The sequence below is a fragment of the Poecilia latipinna genome, unplaced genomic scaffold (genome assembly GCF_001443285.1).
Source record: "Poecilia latipinna isolate Pla-1442-1.1 unplaced genomic scaffold, P_latipinna-1.0 Scaffold218, whole genome shotgun sequence".
NCBI classification, from domain to species: domain Eukaryota; kingdom Metazoa; phylum Chordata; class Actinopteri; order Cyprinodontiformes; family Poeciliidae; genus Poecilia; species Poecilia latipinna.
Genome location: NW_015112834.1, coordinates 402,320 through 425,792, shown reverse-complemented (window position 1 = coordinate 425,792; position 23,473 = coordinate 402,320). Strand labels below are relative to the sequence as shown.

Genomic DNA, 23,473 nt, shown 5'->3' with positions numbered 1-23,473 from the left:
TAATTTTACTGCAGTTAAATAATATTCCACTGAAACCTTTAAACACAAGTATGATAATAAAAGGCTGCCTTGCTGTTCACACGTTGTGAAGCTGACTGAGAGGTCAGAGGTCAGTCTCTTTAGAGCCCTGGTGTCCAGCTACCGCTTCATTTAACAGTGGAAAAGCTGATCTCAGTCTCACTTCACTGAAGCACGCAGTTGCATCTCATGGTTGTCATGGAGACCTGGTGACCTGAAAGGCCTTTCTTCATTGAGCAGAATACAAAGTACAAAGTGGGTGGGGCCAGTCACATCAACCAAAGTCCTGCTGAAGCCGTTTCCTTAGCGACCGCGGAACACTTTCGTTCCTTGATATCTCGTCCAGCTTTACTTTGAACTAAATCATCACGAAAAATTTCTACCACTGAGGCTTCTGGGAATTCCTCCGCTGGAGCGAAGCGAGATTAAGAAATCCTGCTGTTCAGAGTCTTTCCAGCTTCACACACAGCACCAACATGTTGGATGGCCTTAATTACATAATCGTCAGTATTGTGATTTGTCAGCTTCTCACCATGCTGGTCATTTTACTACATCATCCGTTATGTTACTAATTATTTATAAACTTCTAAGAGCGTTGAGGCAGTGTGAGCGCAGCCTGGCAGCAGCAGCCTGACTTGTTCTGCAGCTGGAAGAGAAGAAGTTGAACAGCTCCACTTCCTCCAGGGTTTCACTTCCTCATCTGGCCTCGCTATATTTGATTAATCAAATTCAGTGTTAAACGCCTGCTGTATGTCAGCATGGCAGCATGCCAGGTCTTACACACACGCGCGCGCAGGCCGACATGTCCCTTCATGTACACTAACACACGGGGGTGTGTTTGCACCAGTGTGTGACAGACCCAGATCTTCTCAGCTCTCAGTCAGTGAGCTGCAGGTTCAGCACTAGCTTCTGTTAGCGACAGCTGGACACGACGACACTTCCTGTCACCCGTCACCTCTCCATCTTAAGATGTGGGCTGCAGCAGAAGCTGAAGAAGAACTCCTACCCTCACACGTGTCGTCCCCTTCGGACATCAACTCGTCGTCGGAGCAGATGTTCAGCACATTCACCAGCATCTCCGTCACTGTGAAAACACACCAGCAGGTGGCAGCGTGTGGTTAAAACTACAGCAGCACAGGCTGGAAATGTGATCAATGAAGCAGACGCCTGAAGAATAAAGTGGCTGGAGATCCTGGTACTTTTAGCCAGTGGTGGAGAAAGTACTCAAAAAATGTAAAAGTAAAACTACCACATTAACATTTGTACTTAAGTAAAAGTAAAAAAGTACTGGCTTTATACTTAAGTATTAAAAGTAAAAGTACTTGCTGAATCACTAATACAATATCATTAAGTGAACCGACCGCATTTAATTTTAATACATTAGAAATGTGCCATTTTAATGAACAATGCCACAGAAAAAGCATGTTTTTATTATGTTTACTCTCTAACATAGTTTAGAATTAGATATGTGATTCTAAGCATCATAATTTCAGGGATGGAAACATCTTGTCTCCTGTCCTAACATAGCATGAACTTCACTTTATTTTTTTGCCACTAGTGGCTTTTATTTTGAAAGAAATCCAACTGAAAGGGGATGGAAAGAAGGTGGGTGGGGGAGGGGATGCAACCGATGAGCCACGTAGCAGAGTTGTAGTCAAGACCACCTAAACAAGACCAGCACCCCACGCTACATAACACAAAAAAATTAAGTTTTGCCTATCAAAATTGCTTCATAAATTGATCTGAAAATCCACATTCCCATAAAACTGAAATAGAGCTGAAATAAATTTAATCAGTAAAGATCCGTTCAGAAGAATCGGATCGTTCCTGAATGTCATATCACTTTAAAGCCGACTTTGGTCACAGCGTTGTCCCATAAACGCCACACCTCTGTCAACACCTCCATATAATAATTCAGCGCCTGAGTGACAACTTTTTTTCATCGCAGATGCAACATGTGTGTCTCTGTACAGTTAGCTTTGCTAGCATCACGTCCACAGATCTTACCTTTCTTTAAGCTTTCCTTCCAAGTGACGCTAAAAGTTGGACAGAAGTCCCCACCGTCTGTGAAAGCGAAGCGCTGCTGATTTTACATGTCGCCATATATTATGGTTTATGCAGCACTATTATATTACTGACGATCAGACAGACATCTTCTCCCGCTCAGAGGAAACCACTGCGCATGTCTGGAGCTCCGCGTGCGAGTAAAGGTGGAGGCGATGGGTGACAACAGACACTAAGTCACGTTATTGCTTGGATTTTACGGCGCCACCTTAAGACCCTGAACTTCACATTTTAACGGACAAAAAGCGCAACTTGGATGTAACGAGTAACGCGACGGTTTAGTAGAAATGTAGTGAAGTAGAAAGTACAGATACTTACTGTAAAATGTAGTGGAGTAAAAGTAGAAAGTATCCATTATTAAATCTACTTAAGTAAAGTACAGATACACGAAAATTGTACTTAAGTACAGTAACGAAGTACTTGATTAAATAATTTCTCAAACATGAACGAACAAATGAAAGTAACACTCTAGAGATAGCATGATGTAGAGCCCCAAAGGTCGATTTTACATAACACCACTCCTTTAAGAGTTTACAGATAGGATTAAAAAAAATAAAATAAAAAAGGGAATTTTCTCCCTTTTCTTTTTAACCCGCTGCCTCAGTCAGATGAACAGCTGGGTAGATTAACCAGTTACCTCTTAACCAGTTCCCAGTTTCCTTCAACAGCTGCTCAGAAGCACATTGGGGTTGTGTGTACCTTTCTAACAGGTTTGGTCTCAAGCCATTTGTGTGTGTGTGTGTGTGTGTGTGTGTGTGCGTGTGTGTGGCAGAGGTTGGGAGGCTGACCTTTCTCCCCAACAAAGGGCAGGGACCAGGTGAAGACGTCCATGAAGTTGGGCAGCCAGTAGGGGTGAGGGGAGCAGTTAAACTGCCGGATGTTCATCACATTGTTCTCATATTTCAGCACCGCAGCTGAGGACAAAACACAAACACGTCAACATCTCCATGTTCTGTTGCGAGGGACCCAAGGTCTCCAGCCCGTATCCATGGTTTCCAGTGTGCGCTTCTCCTACCTTTATTATTGTACACATCTAGGTAGTTTGGAGCGGAGAAAATTGTAATTAAAGACGGGAAGCCTGTTGTCTGACTTTTCCTGTACATTCGATACCTGCAGGACAGAGACAGGAGGGGACGTCCCCGGGACATCAGGACAGGACATTTCAGGATGAACACAAGCAGTCAGAATATGAACCCACTCCATAGGTTACCAGACTCACCCTGCATCCTGAGCTTCATGAGCCCGTATGACAGACAGCAGGTTGTTGTTCATCAGGAAGTCGCAGACCGCCGGGTAACTGCACAAACAACACAGAGTTACTGCTGCCTCGCCTCCGCTCCAACTCTGTTGCCATGACAGTAAAGATGGCTGCTTTAACTAGATGATTACCAGAGACGGTAGCAGTACTAAAATTAGGGATTTAATAAGGTCGAGGCTTTAGGGGGGCCATAGGTGGGGGCTTCTAACCCACTTCTACCACTGCAGGCCTCTGAGGACACACAGCACACTGCTGCATGCAGTTAGCAGTCCCTGCAGGAAGCTGCAATGTTGAGATCACAACTATTAATGCAAATCCACTCATCATTTGCAACATTAGAGCAGACTTTTTTTTGTGATAGATGTGGCATAAAATTTCTGATTTTGCTGCACCGTTTTCAAAATGTTGAGGTCAAAGTTGCAAATTCTGTGAAAGCTTTATTTCTACCATAACCTGGTCTTACTAAAAAGTAGAAATTGGTGCACAAAACGTTCCCAAAAGACAGGATTTGAACACAATTAATGTTTAAAGTACAAATAACATTTGCAGGTACCTTGATACAAATCAAAACCTGTCCTTAGGAGAGGTCAAAGTGCAAAAGAGGAATTCCATATTGGTCACTCAGGTTGACATGAACTGTAGACACAGTAGAAGTAAATCCTACCGAACATCTCAGACTGGTTTTTACAAAAAAGGCAAATGTTAACCTGTACCGTCACTCATCTCACAGGTTCGGCTTTCAAGACACGAAACAGGAAGTTCAATTAGAAGGGGACGAAGGAGATTGGTCAAAATTCAGTCGAGGTTCAGAAATTGGTCAGAAAGGCACATACAGAAAACTTTGAGGTGATTGGTTAGATTCACAGAAAAATTGCATTTGAAAATTGCAACTTGGCACAAATTTGTTGAGAGAATTTGCATTTATAGTTGCAAATGCAACATTCTAACTTCCTGAAGCGACTGCTGAACTGTCTTACTGATGCTTGTAACCATAAAAACAAAAAACAGATCACATCAGTGGTCTGAAGTGAATTGGAAATAATCATCTAGTGCTCATGTGGTTTATTTTCTATCATCCTGAAAGTGACTCCAGTTTGAAGCCAGACCCCTCCTTCCCCCATCCTGTGTGTGCTCTGCCTCTGAGCCAATATAAAGCAGAGGCAGAAGCAGCTCCGTCTCCTTTATGACCCATGTTTGGTGTCAACATGGCTGATTCCATACAAATATTAAGACAGAGAGGAGAATGCTAATATTTGTTTCCAATATTTGTGTGACAGAGGATTTAACCAGCCGTCACTTATCTGGAGATAAGCCGCTGTTTGGGAGCAGGCCAGATTAACGGCGTGCGAGGCAGCCAGAGGGCCGTACCTGTAGAAATAAGAGCAGCCTCGTACGCTGTTGTGGGAGAAGTGTTCCTGGGTCTTTTCTGAGCCGTAGTCCTCCCCCGGGTCCGACCACAGCAGGTCACACATGGGCCCGAATGCAGGGGGTTCCTTGAAGCGGTCCAGCTGCACACAAACATTTATTAGACAACAACACTGATGATTTTAGTTTCCTTCTTCAGGATTCTTGTATTTGTCTTCAGAAGCTCTGGTCCCTTCCTCCTGACGGAACCGCTGAAGCTCAGTCAGGTTTGTAGGCCGCCTCACTAACTCAAAACACTTTTGAGTTTCTAGTTGCTGGCTAACCCAAAACATTGATCTGGTCATCCTTCAGCCACTGTGGAACTGAATTAGCTATGTTTCCCCCTTCAGTTGTACAACAGTCTGGTCAGGGTGGAGCTACTGAAGTCACACAACTCAGTCCGTTGATTGGGTGACAGAAAAAGTCACTGCTTGAAACAAACATGAGACGTATTAGTGCGTCGCGTTCATAATTGCACTAGCATGACTCAATGTTAGCTGTTTGGAAATTAGCATCTTGCAAAGCAAACTTTAGCCGCAATAGCAACAAAAACAAAAAAAACCCGTCTTCCCTGGGCCGGATCAACGTTAAAGAGGAATTAATGGCCACTCTTCCTCTTATCACTGCCTCAACACTCAGACTACGACTATGTTTTATCTTTGTGGTATCAAAATGTTCGGTCAACAAATAGTGGATCTCACTGGAAAATCAGGAAAGATTTTCTGGAACTGCCCCACATTGACCACAGTCCTAATTTGTTCGATTTGGTCCATCATACTCTGAGCACATGGAGTTCCTCAAGGCTCCATTCTCAGGCTCAACTCCTTTTACTTGATTTTGACATGCAACTCACAGCCAAGTTTATAGGGCATTACAGCGTCTTGTTCCACACCTATGCTGATGTAAAGTTGATGAGATCAACTTTGCATCTTCAAGTCACCACAGGTCCGACTAGATGCTGACTGCAGTTTTCTGGCTGATCTTTAAAAAAACCTGACCTGACCATTTCAATATTGGCCGACCCTTTTTTTTTTTTTTTTTTTGTCAGAAATGTCACTAAATATAGAAAGAAAATCGCTGAGTTGGCAGCAGTGGGGTGGCTATTGCAAAAGTGCAAACATGACCTGATGGGCCAGTCTGTCAGTCAGACCTCACAGCAGACAGGGGACAGTGAATGATTTTAGACCTTTGCAGAGGAAGATAAGATCAGTTTCACATGCATCGGCCGATCACCAGTTTCCCAAAATTAATGAAATCGGGGCCGATTCATTGGTGCACCTTCAGCCCCCACTGACCTACCCAGAGTAGGTCAGGTCTGAACTGCCAAACACTCCTCAGGTTATTAGAAATCATACAGAAAACATCAGATGTGCATTCAACAAGACTTGAAATCATGACTGTTAACAACCAAAGCCTGTTTGTTTTATATTTTAGCATTATGTTAAGGTTTTTCTCACCTTTCGGATGTCGTCCAGGCAGGTGATTTCAGGGCTCAGGCCTCCATGCACGCAGAGGAACTGCTGGTTGAGGAGGGCGGCCAGAGGCAGGCAGTCGAACGCCTCCATGCAGGCATCATAAACCTGCTCAGAGTACTTTATCTTACCTGGAGGACACACAGACACACACTCTGAGCACACGGTGCTACTGCTCTGAGAATCCAGTCGTTCACTGCGGAAGCTGAGCGCCCTGACTTACACTCCTGCTTGAAGGTGAAGTACTCTGTGAGATGTCGGCACTCATGGTTCCCTCTGAGGAGGAACAGCGTGTCAGGGTAGTTGATCTTCAAAGCCCACAGGTACAGCACACACTGCAGACACACACATGGGAAGAGACGGTTGGTCCAACAAGACAACAAGTTGCTGACTTTCTGCTTCAGCAGCCACTCTGCCTGGATCACTTTGTTCCCAGCAGCTCCAGTGGGAGATTTCTGACAACTTCCCTTTTCTGATGAGTCTTAAAAAAAATAAAAAATACAGCAGAGCGGAAGAGACGTTTCCACGGTTAAGATCATCTCATCATTCACCTCCATGTAATCACCTCAGTAATCAATAAACCGTGAAATCAGACCTACATGGTACTCCTCCTCACTAGAAACAGACCAAATGACAAGGATCCAGAAAAAAACCTAAGGAAGCAAATGGATCAGAAGCTCAGAAATACTTAATCTCCAATGGAAATCAAACTAATTTCATGCAAGTATCTTCAGGAAGTGGTCATGGATGGTGATGCTGTTGGCCAGAAGGATCTCCTGCAGGAAGTCTTGCAACCAATCAGAAGAGCCCACCGAGTTGACAGTTAAATCAATTCATGACGCGCTTCAATACAGCAAACTGAAATGGTTTATTAAAGAGTGAAATAATTAGATCTAGTTTTTAAAATGAAATCAATACATTTGAGGCACAAATAATTAAATCTATTTTTAATAAATTGAGGTATTTTTACATTTGAATATTTATTTAAATAACTATTTCATGTTATTTATTTTGTGTAGTTCGTACAGAAGAGGATTAGAGCAACTGTGGGGAAAAAGCAATTCTGACTTATCCTCTGAGATCAAAAGTCAGAATTCGGAATTTCAATTCAAAAACACTTTCTTGTCAGAATTTTTTCTTCTCCCAATAATCCAAATAAACTTCTGTATATTTATATTTTATATACCGTCTTGAATCTCCATAATAAAGAAGATAGTGGGATGTAATTCTCTCTCAGTTGGAAGAATGGAAGCCATTACTGTACTACTGTAGCTCTAACCTGGCAGAAGAAAACTGAAGGAGTATTTCAAAGTACCAGTCAGACCAGAACAAAGCTGATCTGATCTGTAGTTTAACCAGAGTTCAGCAAACTGCACAGGAAGACGGGACCGGGCTGGACCGGGCCGGTCTGCAGCACTAATAAGCATCTGTAACCGTTTCCAGGATAACACCGGATCAGGAGGGACAGAATCATTAACCGGTACAGGGATTCAGCTGATGTGATCATTGATCAACAGCCAGGCTCTGTAGAAAACTCCCACGGGAGCAACTGGAGATCAACATCGTTCAGGTCTGGATTTACCACATCTGGCTTCTTCTGGTGCAGATTCGTGATGCATGTCTCACGACAGTGACAGAAGTCAGATAAAATGCGACAATATGGTTCAGACGCCAAACACTTTGAAAACAATCAGATCCGTATCCAAAAGAGTAGATTTTTTGGGGGAGTGAAAACAAATGGGAACTGGATTGCTTGGATTTGGGTCGTGTTCACCTGATGTGTGAATGTAGCCTTCATGTGTGACGACATGAAGGGGAGGAAAAAATACTGATGAACAATCACTCATTTGGCTCAGACACAGGAGAAAAACCATATGTAGCTATAATTAGCTCCCTGCTGTAGGAGCAGGAAGACTGTTTGAAGGAGGAGTTGATGATTACCTTTGTTAGTGATTTAATTCATGCAATCTGAGGAACTCATCAGGGTTTTTTCAAAGAATATTTTAAATCTGTCAAACCAAAAATTCCAAAGTTTTAACACTATGTGTATTTTTATAGGCAGATGATAGTGCAGTGGTCAAGCTGACCGAGTGATCTGGATGACGAGTCAGTCTGAAGACTAACGGCGTCTCCATTAAAGGAGCCCAGAGAAGCAGCGGATGTTTAATGAGCTCTGGGCTCCTGGAAGTCAGCTGTAGAAAGGCTGCCAGCCAGAAAACACACAGTCCACTCCTCAGCCCAGAACCCTCAGACAGTCAGAGAGGGAGGCGTTGGCAGGCTTGTGTTTAACCAAGAGTGTTCGTATGGGTGGGGCGCCGAGTCTGGCAGTCAGGGGTGTGAGAAGACCAACAAAGAGTCTTTCATTTCCTACACTATTTAAAGCTGTGAAGGTTCACTTGTTACATCCTCGTGTAACGCCTCTCTTTATGGAACAGTTCTTCGTGTCTGTGCCTTTGTTTACTGAAACGGACAAAACTCCACTGTTAAATGACTAGAAGAAGGTTAAAGGCGCAGTGTTATGTAAAATTTATATATTTTTTTAGATCTGCATCATGTTATTATGTCATTCTTTCATCAAAAGCAGACCTGGAGTGTTGCTTTGATTCTTTCATGCATGTTTGAGAAATCCTTAATCTCCATGGTAACCATTCAGCTGTACACAATGCCTGTGTGGACCTAGTACCGCCTATGAGGATGAAGCTCCTCCTAAGAGATGCAAGTTCCAGGCTTCCTAGACTCTGCCTCACAGAGCAGCCCTGCCCCACCACTCTACCATTCAGCTCCTTCAGACTAGCCAGAAGCAATTAGCAAACACCTGATGGGACTGAGCATCTGCTGGGCTCATTATAGAGCTACTTCTCAGTGAAACGCAGTAAAAAACAATAACAGAGGAGCCATGTTGTGATGACTTCCCGAAGGCAGAGTGTCAGAAATAACAGGAGTTTTTAAAGAGACAGATACCCAATCTTAAGGTGTTAAATATTGTCAAATTTCTTTTAAATCATATTTAATGCATACAGCATTTTTATAACAACTTAAGGTAACATAGTTACTTGATTGTGCTATAAACTGACACTATGTGCCTGGAACAGACATCATACTGCCCCTTTAAATAAGACGGATTAAATGAGCAAGAGAAAGCTGACATCTGTGGATGATTTCCAATCTATACTTTCTGAAAAGCACCGATGAGCCAATCCAGATTGATTCCCTTTAAGATCTATAATTTTACACCAACTAGTTTCCCCATGTACCTCCAGCAGGAGGCAGGAAGTGGAGCCCTGGGCAGTCCTACCTCGATACTGAAGTAGCCTCGGTCCACGTAGTCTCCAAGGAACAGATAGCGGGTGTTGCTGGGTGAGCCGCCCACCTCGAAAAGCTTCATCAGGTCAAAGAACTGGCCGTGGACGTCCCCACACACTGGGGACACACACACACACACACACACACACACACACACACACAGCTGGGTTCAGTTCTCCAAACATTTAGAAAACTCTGCATCGGGTCTCAACTGAAAACCTGTGGAATCTAGGAGGACTATTTCTATGCTTCCGTATTCTGCTGTCAAATGGAAAATGGGAGAGAAAGCATTTATTTGGAATAGTTCCTATTTTGTTAAAGTCAAAAATAGATTGCAAAGGTTTCAGACAGATCTATGTTGGTGTGTGTGTGACAGAAAAAAGTGGAGTGTGTCTGAACAGACTGGAAGCTGCAGCTGGGCAAGGTGGGATCATTTGCATATCAGAGATCAGTGTCTACAGGCTGAAGGGAAGGTGTAGAGTTACATGGAAGGCTTTTATTATTTCCATGAAAAAGAAAAACTGGTTGGATCCTTGTTTTAACAACTAACTCCAGACAGATAGATGTTTGGTTATTATACTGAGATCAAGTTTAACATGTTTGCATTATTTGCAAAGACGGTGGAAGACTTCAGGGAACATGCTTACTGCAGAAAGCGGCAGTAACCATCTGGGATGTAGTTTGGTCCCATTGTGGAGCAGTGACTGGGCTCCAGATGGTTCCAACTGCAAGGAGCCAGGAGGTGAGCTGGTGTGATCACTATTTAAATTATCACTTCATTTATTAAAAAGGGGAAGAGCCCTATCTGAACCAGCCTCGACCTATCTGTCTGTTTGCTGCAGCAGGACCCATCCAGAAAACTGCATAACAGATAAAACACTGAGTCCCTTTAAATCAAGGATAAAATCCAGCTCTTTAGTGTTGCTTTGATTAGAAGCAAATGAAACCTTGATCAACTTGTGTTAATTAGGTTTTAGTTAAGATAAGGGTTTTGAATAAATTAGAAAAGTTTATGCTTAGGGAAAATGTCTGGCTTAGGCATTAATGCAGTTACTAAAATGAATGGAAGATAATACAAAGTCCTAATATGAATAGAAATATAAACTTCTGTGTGACCATAGAAACTATAAAGAGATGGTTCTTTTCTCCCTGCTTTCATGAGGAACCCAACTGTTGCAAAGGGACAGTAAAACATCACAGACTCTACAGCTGCTGCTATTTCAGCTGGATTTACCCAAAACAGATTTGTTCACCACTAACGGATCTAGTTTTCAGGGCATTCATAGATACATTAGAATGTAGGTTGGTGTACCTGTGATGGGCGCCTCCACTTCCAGCATGCATTTCTCCTTGCGCAGGATGCTGGCTCCCTCGTTGATGATCCGCAGGGCCGCCTCCTCCTCCAGCCGGCCCTCCTTCACCAGATGGGCCTTCAGCAGCTCCAGGCTGGGCTTCCCATCTGCATACAGGTCTTTGACCGACAGGCGTGTACCGGGAGGATATGGCACCGCTGAAAACATGGTGGGGGAGAAAGACAGTGGGGTGAGGCTCTGACGTCAACGATACAAACACACTGATAAACCCAGGGTTCACTGTGAGGACAGGACATGAGCGATGGAGCCGTTCCTGCTCGGATGTTTTACCTTACAGAGGCAGGAAGAGCTCTTACCCAAACTGAGAACCCAAGGTGAGGCAGAAAAACGCACCCTCTTTCTGAGTGGCTTTTAATAAAATATCTCAACCCTTACCACATGTTGACGACAAATGTCTCTTTATAAATTTTGCTTCATTCAAGAAGTTATTTGGATAGAGTTGTTCTGTGAAACGCCTGATGCCAAGGCAGCTCTGTCCTCTGAATGAGTGGCTTCTGCTGGAGGATGCAGCTCTTTAGAAAGGCTTTGAAAACGGAGCTGCAGCAGGAAGTATCCTCCACAAGGACACAGAGACAAAGTACCTGAATGCCACGAAGACGCTTTCAGAACGGCAGCTGCCACAACTTCAGATCCTCGCAGTAGAAATCCGTTCTCGCTCAAGCTCCATGCAGAACAGGGGAAATGGCTTCATCGCACTATGGAGCATCATTTCCCCATCGGGGCTTAGCTTCCCTCATCTACCAATGATGAAAACTCCTGAAGACATCTCTTCAGACCACATGAACTCTGGTGTACTTTACTGCTTGGAAGTTGGCACAGACTCGTCCACTAGATGCGTCCGAGTCCATTTTTACCACCACGCGCTCGGCGCCTCACAGTAGACCGCTCACAAGAAAACGGTCAGGCCTGCTAGGTAAGAAATGTTGCTGGATGAAGAATTGTCCCAGAAATTAATAATATTTTTTGTGTCCATTTTTTAAGCAATATATTGATAACAGCATAATAACATAGGTTTGCCCTTTCAAAGACTAATGGAACATCATTTTGTACAGAACAACACTGGAACTGGAAGACATTTTAAATATGCAAAACAACCAAAAACAATAAATAAAATGGATTATTATTACAGCTCTGAACAAAATTGGCCTTCAAAATATTAGAATAGAAATTATTGAACTCATTTTAAATTATCATGACATTAATTGCTTTCTGTGGCAGGCTGTGGAACTGTTTTATATGCAGCACTGAGCTGATAAGGTTGAGAGACGGCACAACCAGTTGCCTTTATAGTTGCTTATTTTGGTCTTATTGTTACAAACTACCAAAGTGGTGAGGTAAGATGTAACAAAGGACATCTGTGTAACTCACCAAGTCCCTGATATTCTTCCAGCGTTTTCAACCAGAGCCGTTTGTAGTAAACACACACGGGTATATTGAAGAACATTTTGAGAACTCCGTCTCCAAACATCAAGGAGTTAATATACCAAAGGAACAATCGTTACAATCATTCCCGGTCTCCCCTAATCCACTTTGAACTCATTGGGATTATCATCAGCATTTGAATTTTACCCCAAACACAAAGCAACAGTTATTTCAAACCTTCTGTACCTTAACTTTTATACTGAAGCTGCACTGTTAGATCAGAGAAGGAGGACGGCTGTAGAGTTGCTTTTCTTTTCATCCTGAGTGTGTGTTTTTTTTTTTTTAACCGCTGTGTTGAACAGTTACTGTGATCATTTCAGGTCACGTCACTCAGCGCTGCTCCAGCGTCAGACAGAAAGCTAATGCCTTGTTCACACGACAAGATTTCGAAACTTCTGGCCGATTTTCCAAACCTGAGAGTTTCCACACATGACAACGTCTTTCCGAGCGGACCAGAACACTAACACACCACACATGGCAGGAATCTCTCTCAAGATGATCGGAAGGAGAAAACTGGGACAAAAATCTTACAGCGTGAACTAGAATGATGTCACCTAACCGGTTTGTCATTAATTGTTGCTTCTACCCAATTCTGTTCCAAAGGCACATTTCTCTCCTACTCCACCTCCCAACACCCACCCTTCAGTCACCACCTTATTTCCCATGAGCATCCATTCAGTCTGATCATTTCATTCTGATTACATCATTTCAGAGTGTCTCCTCTCCGTTTCAGGTAGAACAAAGTTCAGCAATGTTTAAGTGTGAACCAGGAATGTTCTGTGCAGACCATAAAGTGGCTGCTGCTGTACTTTGTCAGTGTGTTGGAAGTCAGCTTGGTGTTCAGACTTTTTCATAGGGCTGTAATCAAGTCAATGAGCTACGATGGCGTGCTGAGGCTTGACCAGACACTCTGGCAGTGCGACGCGGTGCGGCACGGCACGGCACAGCCCAGCACAGCCCAGCCCAGCCCCCGGAGGAAATACCAAGCAGCTCGATTCCTGGAAAATACCATTTTCACAGAGAAATCTGACGGATCACACGGAGGAGGCAGCGGCAAAGCCAAGAGATCTTTTTATTTCTGCTGTAGCAGCCTTTTATTGGTACAGTCCCTGTAGAGAACACCGTTTATTGGAACCCTGACTGTAAACATACCACACCTCATCTTAATAACCAACTAACCAATGTTGTTTTGAGAACATCAGCTCCTTCAGATCACAGTGAATTTGAGGAGTTCGTCAAACTTCAGTGAGTGGGAACTGAACTTCAACTAATGCAGTGTTAATGGCAGCAGCCCATACCACTACCCCTCCTCCACTCTGCAGAGCTGTGTGTTCCCTGTACAGATTTGGCAGGTGAACACAATAATCTGCACTGCCTCAAGCAGTTTGTGAAAATTGTAAAAACTGGCTGTGTGTAGCTGGCTGAGGGTGGGACATCACACCAGCAACAACAGCTACTGGCTTTATTCAAGATATTCCTGATACTTCATTTAACGGGATATCTGTCATCTCAACAATTCTGCAAATACAAAGAGTAAAACTGAAAAGAATACTGCGATCATCATCTTTCACTGACCACTCATTAAAATGTCCTGCAGCTACCAGGTTGGAGTGGTACACAGAGGTCGCAGTACAAAGCATAGTAAGTATGCCATTTGCTATTTAAAGTAAATAGCATACTTTAAATAGTATGTTAAATAAATATAATGCATTCAAATGAGATGCCTGATAAATATGCTGATAAACCTGAGATACAGATATGGACTATGTGACTTTGCTTTGGTTAAGACAGTACAAATTTTAGTTCAATGTTTGCAAAAATGTAACTATGAAAATGTAGTTTGCAAAGATTTTGATACAAAATTAGTTTAATGTAGTTTACAACTGATAAGTGCCAATGCATGTTTGGTCAATAACTTTATTCGGAGGAGGATGTCCCCATCTCCATGGTGAAGTTTATTATAGTGCTTAGTTCTCATTACATAAAGATGAGAAATGTCAGAGGGCTCATTGTGGCAGAATGTATTAATAACAACAAACTCTTCAAATATTGATTAATTACAATTCCTGCATTCCACGAGTCCTTCTCAAATTTAACTATCTTTCCACACTGATGTAATTTGGCACTATACACATAAAACAAATTTGACAGGCAGGCCGGATTTGGCCTGTGGACCTTCAGTTTTACGTGCGTGCCTTAAAAAAAAAAAAAAAAACATTGACGCCACAATGATGCCTTTCAAGAACAGCCCAAGCAGCTTTCTTGTTCTTACACACTGAATTCTTTCCCGCCTCAGTGACTGCCATGTACGAGCATGTGTGTAAATACTTCTCATTTCATTCCGTTTCTTGCTCTGCAAGTTGTGAACTCCCCCCACAATGAAGAGATAGACACTGACTAGCTGGCAGCTGATGCATTCTTTGGAGTGTTTTGATTGGTCAAGTCAAAGAATCAAAACCAGAAAGGACACTATCGGACTAATTGAAATACAAATTTTGCAAAATTCCTTCAGACTAGCAGCAGCAGCAACTGGAAAACATCTGGTAGAACTGTAGCCTGCTGAGCTCATCATATGAACTGTAAAGGGTGCATGACAGTTCTGATGAACAGAACTTTGAGAGCAGCAGTAGGAAGTTGAAGCTAAGTTAATTCAGTGTTGCCCTACAGTAAATTTTCACAGTTTCAACTGCAAAGTACTGTAAGGTATTGGTAATAAAATTGGTATGTGATCAAATTTGTATCTTTATTGCAGCTATAAAACCTCTTATGTGTAAAGTATGGTGTAAAAATATGCAAATGTCAATACTCTGTAATAAACCTGTAAATAAATCTGTAGCTAGGGATGCCCGATATATCGGCACAACATCGGTATCGGCTGATATTAGTCAATTTTCAACATATCCGTATCAGTCTGATAAATAAAACTGGGCTGATATGAGCAATTAATATAATAATATACCGTTTTGTTTCTGATTGGGGTTTTTCCCCCCAAAGGTGTCAAAGCAGTAGTGAAATATTTTGATACAAAATTAGTTTAATGTAGTTTACAACTACATATATATATATATACACTGCTCAAAAAAATAAAGGGAACACTCAAATAACACATCCTCGATCTGAATGAATGAAATATTCTCATTGAATACTTTGTTCTGTACAAAGTTGAATGTGCTGACAACAAAATCACACAAAAATCATCAATAGAAATCAAATTTATTAACCAATGGAGGCCTGGATTTGGAGCCACACACAATATTTTTTTTAGCAATATATATATATATATATATATATATATATATATATATATATATATATATTTGTAAGTTGATCATAATATCAATATTATCGGATATCAAAAATGGTCCAAATTTCCCTATTTGTAGCATAAGAGTACGTTATCCAACATGACAGTTTGACAGCTCAGAAGTTTTCACAAACATTGAATATTTTTTTATTTTGCCAGTTTGGTTTTTCCATAACCATGCTTAGTTACATGTGTAGCAATGCACATCGTTTTTTCTGTTAAAGGATAATATCAGATCACTACTTTTTTCACTTCCGATACCGATACAAATATCTGAGGTTTAGTATCAGCCAATACTGATCCGTTACAGTCCGATATTGAATCGACTTAAAATGTTTGTTTAGTCAAAATAAAGAAATGTTACAAATTTATTTGGCAACACTGCACCAGTAGAGCACACTTAAATACACCAATATTTTCACAAGTTGGTCAAACATTTAAAAACAACAACTCCAACCTGTTCTGTCAGAGCAATCAGGAGAACGGCCGTAAAACCAACAATAGGCTGACTACCTTTGTCAAACATGTAAAAATAAACTGCAACAAACCTTTGTTCAAATAGTTCAGGAAGTGCAGTTAGGAATTCTAAATATAATGTAAAATAAATAAAGCATGTTGCTCAGAGCACAAAGCATAGAATTAGACTTAATAGATCTATCCCGATGGATCGGACACATTGTCAATGATATCCAATGTAGAATTTTTTTCCCCAATACTGGTACTGATTCTGATATTATCGGATTGGTGTACCTGTGGCATTGTCAACAAATACACAAAAAGCTAGAAAAAATTCAAAATGCCGAAAAAATTCAAAATGCCGACACATTTGGACTTGAAAGGCTTAGCTTCCATCAGTGCTAAACTAAACAGCTATTTAAAAGTTTTCATCAAAGGAACCTCAACTTAGTATGAACACATGTGGTTCAAAAGACCTGAACCTGAAAAGCAATAGGAAATACATCCAATTTGCCTCCTTAAAAACAGTGTGAAAACGAGTAGAACTCTGGACTGGAATAATCCACACGGTTTATAAAAAGTTTGAGATTCCTTGAACTTTTACTATATTTGTGGAAAAAAGGTAGATTTTTAGTTGACTCAGTCTCTCTGAAATCTCATTTCATGAACTCAATCATCATCGTGTTCCATTACCTGGATATAACATAAGATGTTTGGCCAATTTTTAAAGTAGCAGTTTGCATTTAAAATATGAGTTGAACGGTTTTCTGATCTGAGTCGCTGTCTAGTTTTCTGTCAGTTAATTTGTTTTAAAAATGGAAAGATTGCATTCAGGTTAAAACAACAATGAAGGATAAAACACTCAAGCTCGTCCTCATTTCTAATCTTCAATATACATGGTTATCTCATTGTTTATTTCTCATGTTCTTATTGTTGACAGAATATGATAAAGCTTTGAATAAAGCACATGAACTCAGTGAACCATGCGTTTATTGATGGAAAGGAACTGAGCTGCTCAAAAGGTGAACATCTCCCTGTCAGGAGATTTCTGTTTTCTCTAAGTAGAACATGATGGTAAATACAGCTTACACAGAGGACCTAGACTGCTGACACCCTCCACCCCCCACCACACACACACACACACACGTTTGCGTGGCTATCTTTGTGGGGGCTTTCCATTGACTTCCATTCATTTCTACAGCCTAAACCTTACCTTTACCCTTTTCCTAACCCTAACCATCACATACCTAACCCTATCCAAAATTCAATTCATACCTTAGCCCTAAATCTGACCCCTGACCCAAAAACAGGGTTTCCCCTTGTGGGGACCAGGCTCCAGACCCCACAAGGAGCAATTGGTCCCCACAACGCAGTATATGTCAGGAAAATCGTCCCCACAAGATATTACAAACAAATGCGCACGCGCGCGCGCGCGCACACACACACACACGCACACACACGCGTACACACACACGCGCGCGGACACACGCGCGCGGACACACACACACAGCTGGCTCTGTGGTCTAGTTTAATGAAAGCAAACCAGGTCGCACACATCCAGCCAATCATGCCGCTGGCTCCTGAACTGGTTCATCACCAGCAAGGCAGAAAGCAGTCCAGTGACGATGTGTGGAGGCAGCCTGAACAGAGCAACCTCTGAAGCCAGCCTCGAGTCTGTAGAGGAAAATAAAAACCACAAGCGAGAGAAAAAGGCTTCATCGACCGCAGGAGGAAGTGGTAGTCAAATAATCAACGGCTGGAGGGACAGAGGAAGACTTCATCACACTGTGTGTCAACAGCTTCAGTAAAACACTGCTCAGCTTTTGGTCTTTTTTTTGATTGCTTTTTGTTCAGCTGGGTCCTCAATGGCCACCGTACAAACCCAGCTCACTTTTAGTAGTAAACTCCACTGTCGACCGCTTTTATGAGCCAAGTCTTTAGACCTAATAGCCCAGTAGTCTCAGTTCCATTGGGGACCAAAGTTACAACATTTGTTACATTTTCAGCAGAAAATGTGAAACCCCCTCCCCGCCTGTGGTGGCGCTGCACCAAGAACCACAGAAAGAAACGGCATGAAGATTTTACACGTTTGTTTTGGTTGCATTTATCCAGAATGCCCTGTGCTACAGACCGCTTCCTGGTGTAATTTTTAGAATAATTACATCTTCTATGACACGTACAGTCCATTAACTCAAAGCGTTAATGGACTGTACATGACTATATAGAATAAGTTCATGGAAAGCACAAATTTATTACTCTTCATGCTTTATTATGGTGCAGGGGCACATACTTGATTTTTTTGTTTTCAAAAGAAATCTTGCAAAATGCAGTTAAGATGTTTTTACTTTTACTTCATGTTATTCTCTTTAAATCATTTACTATTTTTACGATATCAATGACATACAAAAAGAAAAAAAAAACTCCCTAGATATACGTCTCTTTGCTCATGCACAAATTAGCTGACAGTATGGCTGCTGCTTCAGTGATCATCTGAATGCAGCCTTACACTTCTACTGACCACCTGTCCATGAACTGCAGCAGACCCCCGCTGTGATTGGCTCAGTGCTCTTTATTCAGAAAGTTGGTTATGCTTTAACTGCACTGCCTGGACGGCTGAAGTCTCCGTCTGCTGGTAGCTCTGCTCTCAGCGACGGACTCTAAACCCTACAGGCTCGTCTCAGAGCCAGCAACACCCACATTCAGTGCACACACACTGATGTGTTTTGTAAATTGTGTGGTTTCAGTTTTGTGGTGTGGGTTCACATTGTCAGAGTATAATGAAGACTGACTGCTGTAAAGAGAGCCGTGTCGTGTTCTGGTGGAAACCTGTAGACAGTGTGAAGCATCTGCATCAAAATGGCCTCACAGGCAGGAAACTGCAGCAGCTGATAGAACTTATCTGGACCATCAGGAACTTCAACATGTTAGCTTCTGCTGCGGCAAGGGAGGCTGCAGGAAGTCCAACAACATACAAGCAGCAGGACTCTGAGAAGTGAGCTGCAGGGCGGTGGTAACATGGGAGCAGAGCCTGCTCTACACTGTGAGAGGGGCCTGTCTGGGAACCAAAACTCTGATAAAGATTGGGACTTAGGGTGATATCAGTAAAGGAAGTGATCATGTCTGACATCGTTTTACTTTTTGAACTGCGCTTTTCCACGATTGCCTAAAGGCAGCTCAATACATTTCAAAAATACCAAACTATTGCACACTGCCTTGTTATACAGTAGCACTACTTTATCCAAGTGGCTACTTGAGAGGCACATTTGATTATAAGCAAAATTTTTAGAGTATTTGTGTCTGTGTGCAGCAGTCATAGACTCTGATGCTATGTGAATAGTGAAAACTTGATATCCCCTTTAAAAATGCTAAGAACAGCTTATTTTAACAATTCAACACCAAATTTACTTCAACATGCATCAATAGACGACTGTAAAATATGACGGTTTTCCTATCAAATGCTCTTGGGGGTACAGCCAATCAACAGCATGGAAAATGAAGGATGCTCCTGATTGGTAAACACAAGCTAACGGCTAATGCTAGCATTGCTCCGAGGCATTTCAGCTTCACATTTACTTTTGAGTATGTTAGAGCTAAAACGATTAATCTGATCAATCGTGATAAATCAATTATTGAAATAATTGTCGACAAATTTAGTAACTGGTTGATCATTAACTGGCACATACAAACTCAAACATGCAAATTACTGGAAGAACGCCACAGTCAGAGCAGTAAGTCCAAACTGTACTGATAGTAGAACATATTTAGTCTGCAAATATGTTCTACTGGCTCCTATTGAGCACCTTTTACTGTCCAGTTATTAATTTGTTAATCCAAGAAATTAATCTCCAGATGAGCCATCCATTGTACTGATATGGTCTGAACTTTTCACATATGGATGTTGAAAGGATTTTTTTTTATCTGCAGATGCATCCTTTGTGATCAAGCATTCACTAAAAGAAAGCTCTTACTGTATATTAGGCAATAAAATGTTACTTTTCTTATTTAAAAAGGAACTGTTTATTTGTACTATTGTATTTATATTATATAAAATAGGCTTAAGAAGTTAAATGAAAAATCTGCATAACGTGCCATAAGGTTTTTCCGATTAATCATAAAAATAATTGATAGAATAAATGATTACTAAAACAATCGTAGTTGCCGCCCTCGTTGCTCATTTTTGTGGCATACTTATGTAATTTAACGGTTCTGGGTGTTTAAAAGACAAACCTCACACTGACTGTCAGCTCAATTAAAGGCTCAGGCTTTTCTATTGTTCTTCAGGACAACATGGAAATGGGCAGCATATTAAAACCTTAAACATTTGTGTCACTGTCAAAATGTGACTGTTTTGCTCAGCATGGAGGACAGCTCAGGTTTAGGCTTGTTCTTTTCTTCCTGAGGAATTTTAAACATTTACCACACGACTCCAAACAGTACACTTTGACTATTCCTGTGAACAGGAATAGTGCACATTACACAGAAATAATCCTTTGAAAGATTTAAACATCATTAGTTTGATGTTGAGGGAATATGACCCATAACTGATGTGATTTGTGACATAAACCAGAGCAAATCTGGGCTGGGAATCAAACCCAGGACCTTCTTGTTGCAAGGAAACAGTGCTGCCTACTGCACCACCTTGCAGCCCAGGTCAAATCATTTCACGTTATAAATTTAATTTTTTCTTGCAGTTTTATTTGGCTTTAAAAGTGAGCGCAGGCTCAATTCAGCATCATTTCGGTTTAAAATTAGACATCCTTAAATCTTTCAAATTAAATGAAAGTAAAACAGAAATGATTTTTAACAACTCTTATTGAAGGTATTAACAGTGTTTCAAGCTACTTATTTTAAAGTAGGAAAATTGGAATTGCCTTGTTTGTATCTGCAAAGCCCAGGACACTCTGGTAATAATATTTTTTTTTGTTTTTTTAATCTCAGAGAGTTTTTGTCTCTCCAGTAAAATAAAAGTTAGAGCCAAACAAGCGATCATTACTGGTGAAGTGATCCAGGGAGCCTGAGCTCCCATCAGTCCGGCTCCTGGATAAAAACGTTGATGCCCATAGTGTAAGAAACATCTGGGCCTTCAGAGCTGAACTGCTGCTGCAGCGCTCCAGGAGAATACAGGGCAGACCGCCGACTGACATGTTGCAACATTCTCTGAAGTGGCAGAGAAAGCAAGAAGCAGCATGACTTTGCTGCTGTGTGGACAGGAACGGGTGGAAATGAGGGAAAACATGACACTTACCCCAACCTGTTGTTGCTAGGCGCCAGCTGAGCCCTGATCCCTGAACGGAGCGTCACAGAGGACACGCCCCCTGCTCCTCACTGGGCGGGCCTCATCAATCATGGATGCAGACACAATCATTAAACATGGCGGGCGAGGCAAAAGGCAGGACTGATTGGATTTCCATCAGTAAGTAAGCTGGAAGCTAAAAGAAGCCAGCAGCGATGCATCGGCGTGCCTGCAGCAGCCGTTTCCATGGCGATATAACCACAGACTGCTCCGCCTTGCCGTGAGTTAGCAGAGTGCCTCCAGAAAAACTTTTCACACCCTCTAAGAGGTGGGCATTTAACGTTTATCATGAATATGATTAATGAATTAATAATCACGCTAAGATTTTGATTTATTGTTATGATAAATTCCAACTAATGATGTTTAAAATCCCTTCAGACTGTCTGTCTGAACTGGATGATTATTTTTACTATTTCTATCCACCGTTTGTTCAATAAAGGTGTATCAAGTTGTCCTAAAGAAGTACTTTACAAACTCAATGTTTAAACTTACTGTTTAAACTTTACCTTTAATAATATAAAGTTACCTAATTTTTAAAGTGCAATCAGTAATACTTTTATAACAAATTTATATCAGTAATGATTTCTTGGTTAATGTCAAGTTGTCATAACAAAGACATTTTGAATAATGTCAACTTTGTATTAAAAGTGTCATAATTTACCGAATGACGCTTTATGACAACAGTCATAAATATTCATGAAGGCTTATTCATGTTCATGACAGGTGTTATGTCATGTTTATGACAGTGTCATGTTAGTCTTATTCAACCCCCTTCAAATAAAGTGTTACCTAATCTTTAAATATATCAGCTTCAAATTATCAGCAGTAGCAAGTCTGTGAAACAATTGTGCTAACAACTGAGTATATAAAAAAAAAAATCAACATGAACTGAGGCGGCGACATCAGATCCTGATAACTGAGCTACTTTATCATTAAAATGCTTTTATTTTTTGTATTTTTAAGAGGTGTTTTTTGTGGTTGAGTTTTTATTCTGCTAATCATATGACTATGTTCTGGTAACGTCAGGGCCTGAAATAAAAGCCAAATTTTTTGTTATTTGTAATTTATTTTTAAGAAAAAAAAAAAAAAAAACAAGAATCAGTTAAAGCTTATTGTAACGATCTGATGTTATATTAAAAAATGTAAGAGCAATAGCAGCAAACTATACAATAATTTCCCAAGCCTAAACAGGATACAGGATTTTTAAAAAGCCTTGCCACAATTTCTCAACTTTGGGCTTTGACTAGGCTGTTCTAACAAACACTTAAATTTTAGGTTTGCTAAGAATAATCAATATTTCAATGACATGTCACAATATAACATTTTACTGGACGATAAATTGTCACACAAATAATTGTGATAAATGATAATATTTTGTTTTCAGATCATTTTAAAAGAATTAACTAATAAATAATATATGGAAAATGTCATAATAATGCAAGTTGGCCCTCTCAACGTCCAATAAGCTGGAACACTGGAACTGGAAGATATGTTATATGTCCAAAATAAAACATGACAAAAACAATTAAGGAAAAAAAACATGCAACCAAATCCATAAATAAACTGGATTATGATGTCTCAGTAAACAAAACTGACCTTCGAGAAATATTTATTATCAGAATGAAACTACTGAGATCATTTAAATTTATCATGTGATTAATTGATTAATTTCTTATTGTGACAATAATTATTCAATAACAAAAAAAGTGCATAAAAATCGATACAGACTGAGTCACTTTCATCTCTTAAGCGACCAAGTTGCTGAATCATCTTAAAGTAAAACACTTTTTGTTTTATTGTTTTGGAAAGGCTGCAAACAACTTCACATCACCATTTGCTGAGAAGTGTGAAACCACTGGCATTTGTAGTCAAAGTAGAGTCATTTGAGGAGTTCCCTGCCCCGCCCCTCTGTTTCCTCCAGGAAGTCATTCCCTTTCCTTGGCTCGATTGGCTGCACGCTCGGGAGCAGAGGTTACCACGATCAAGTGTGCTAGCTTCTGCAGTCGTCCACTACAAGTATTAACGCTAGAGATGTGCCGATCAGGTTTTTTCCTGTCGATACCGATACCGATCACCCATGAGGGCTGATCACCGATACCGATCACC

General features: G+C 41.1%; 1 protein-coding gene across 3 annotated transcripts in view; it reads right to left on the bottom strand.

Moving 5' to 3' along the window:
- ppp3ccb (protein phosphatase 3, catalytic subunit, gamma isozyme, b) overlaps positions 1-23,473 on the bottom strand; it is a 37,063-nt gene that overhangs the window by 5,696 nt on the left and 7,894 nt on the right. For all 3 annotated transcript variants that reach the window (XM_015031822.1, XM_015031820.1, XM_015031821.1), the window contains exons 2-10: positions 10,832-11,029; positions 9,512-9,636; positions 6,440-6,551; positions 6,202-6,347; positions 4,709-4,848; positions 3,302-3,379; positions 3,098-3,192; positions 2,871-2,996; positions 1,025-1,102 (exon numbers count right to left, since the gene is read on the bottom strand). In XM_015031822.1, the coding sequence (XP_014887308.1) occupies positions 1,025-1,102; positions 2,871-2,996; positions 3,098-3,192; positions 3,302-3,379; positions 4,709-4,848; positions 6,202-6,347; positions 6,440-6,551; positions 9,512-9,636; positions 10,832-11,029 (1,098 nt within the window). The remainder of the gene's footprint in view (positions 1-1,024; positions 1,103-2,870; positions 2,997-3,097; positions 3,193-3,301; positions 3,380-4,708; positions 4,849-6,201; positions 6,348-6,439; positions 6,552-9,511; positions 9,637-10,831; positions 11,030-23,473) is intronic.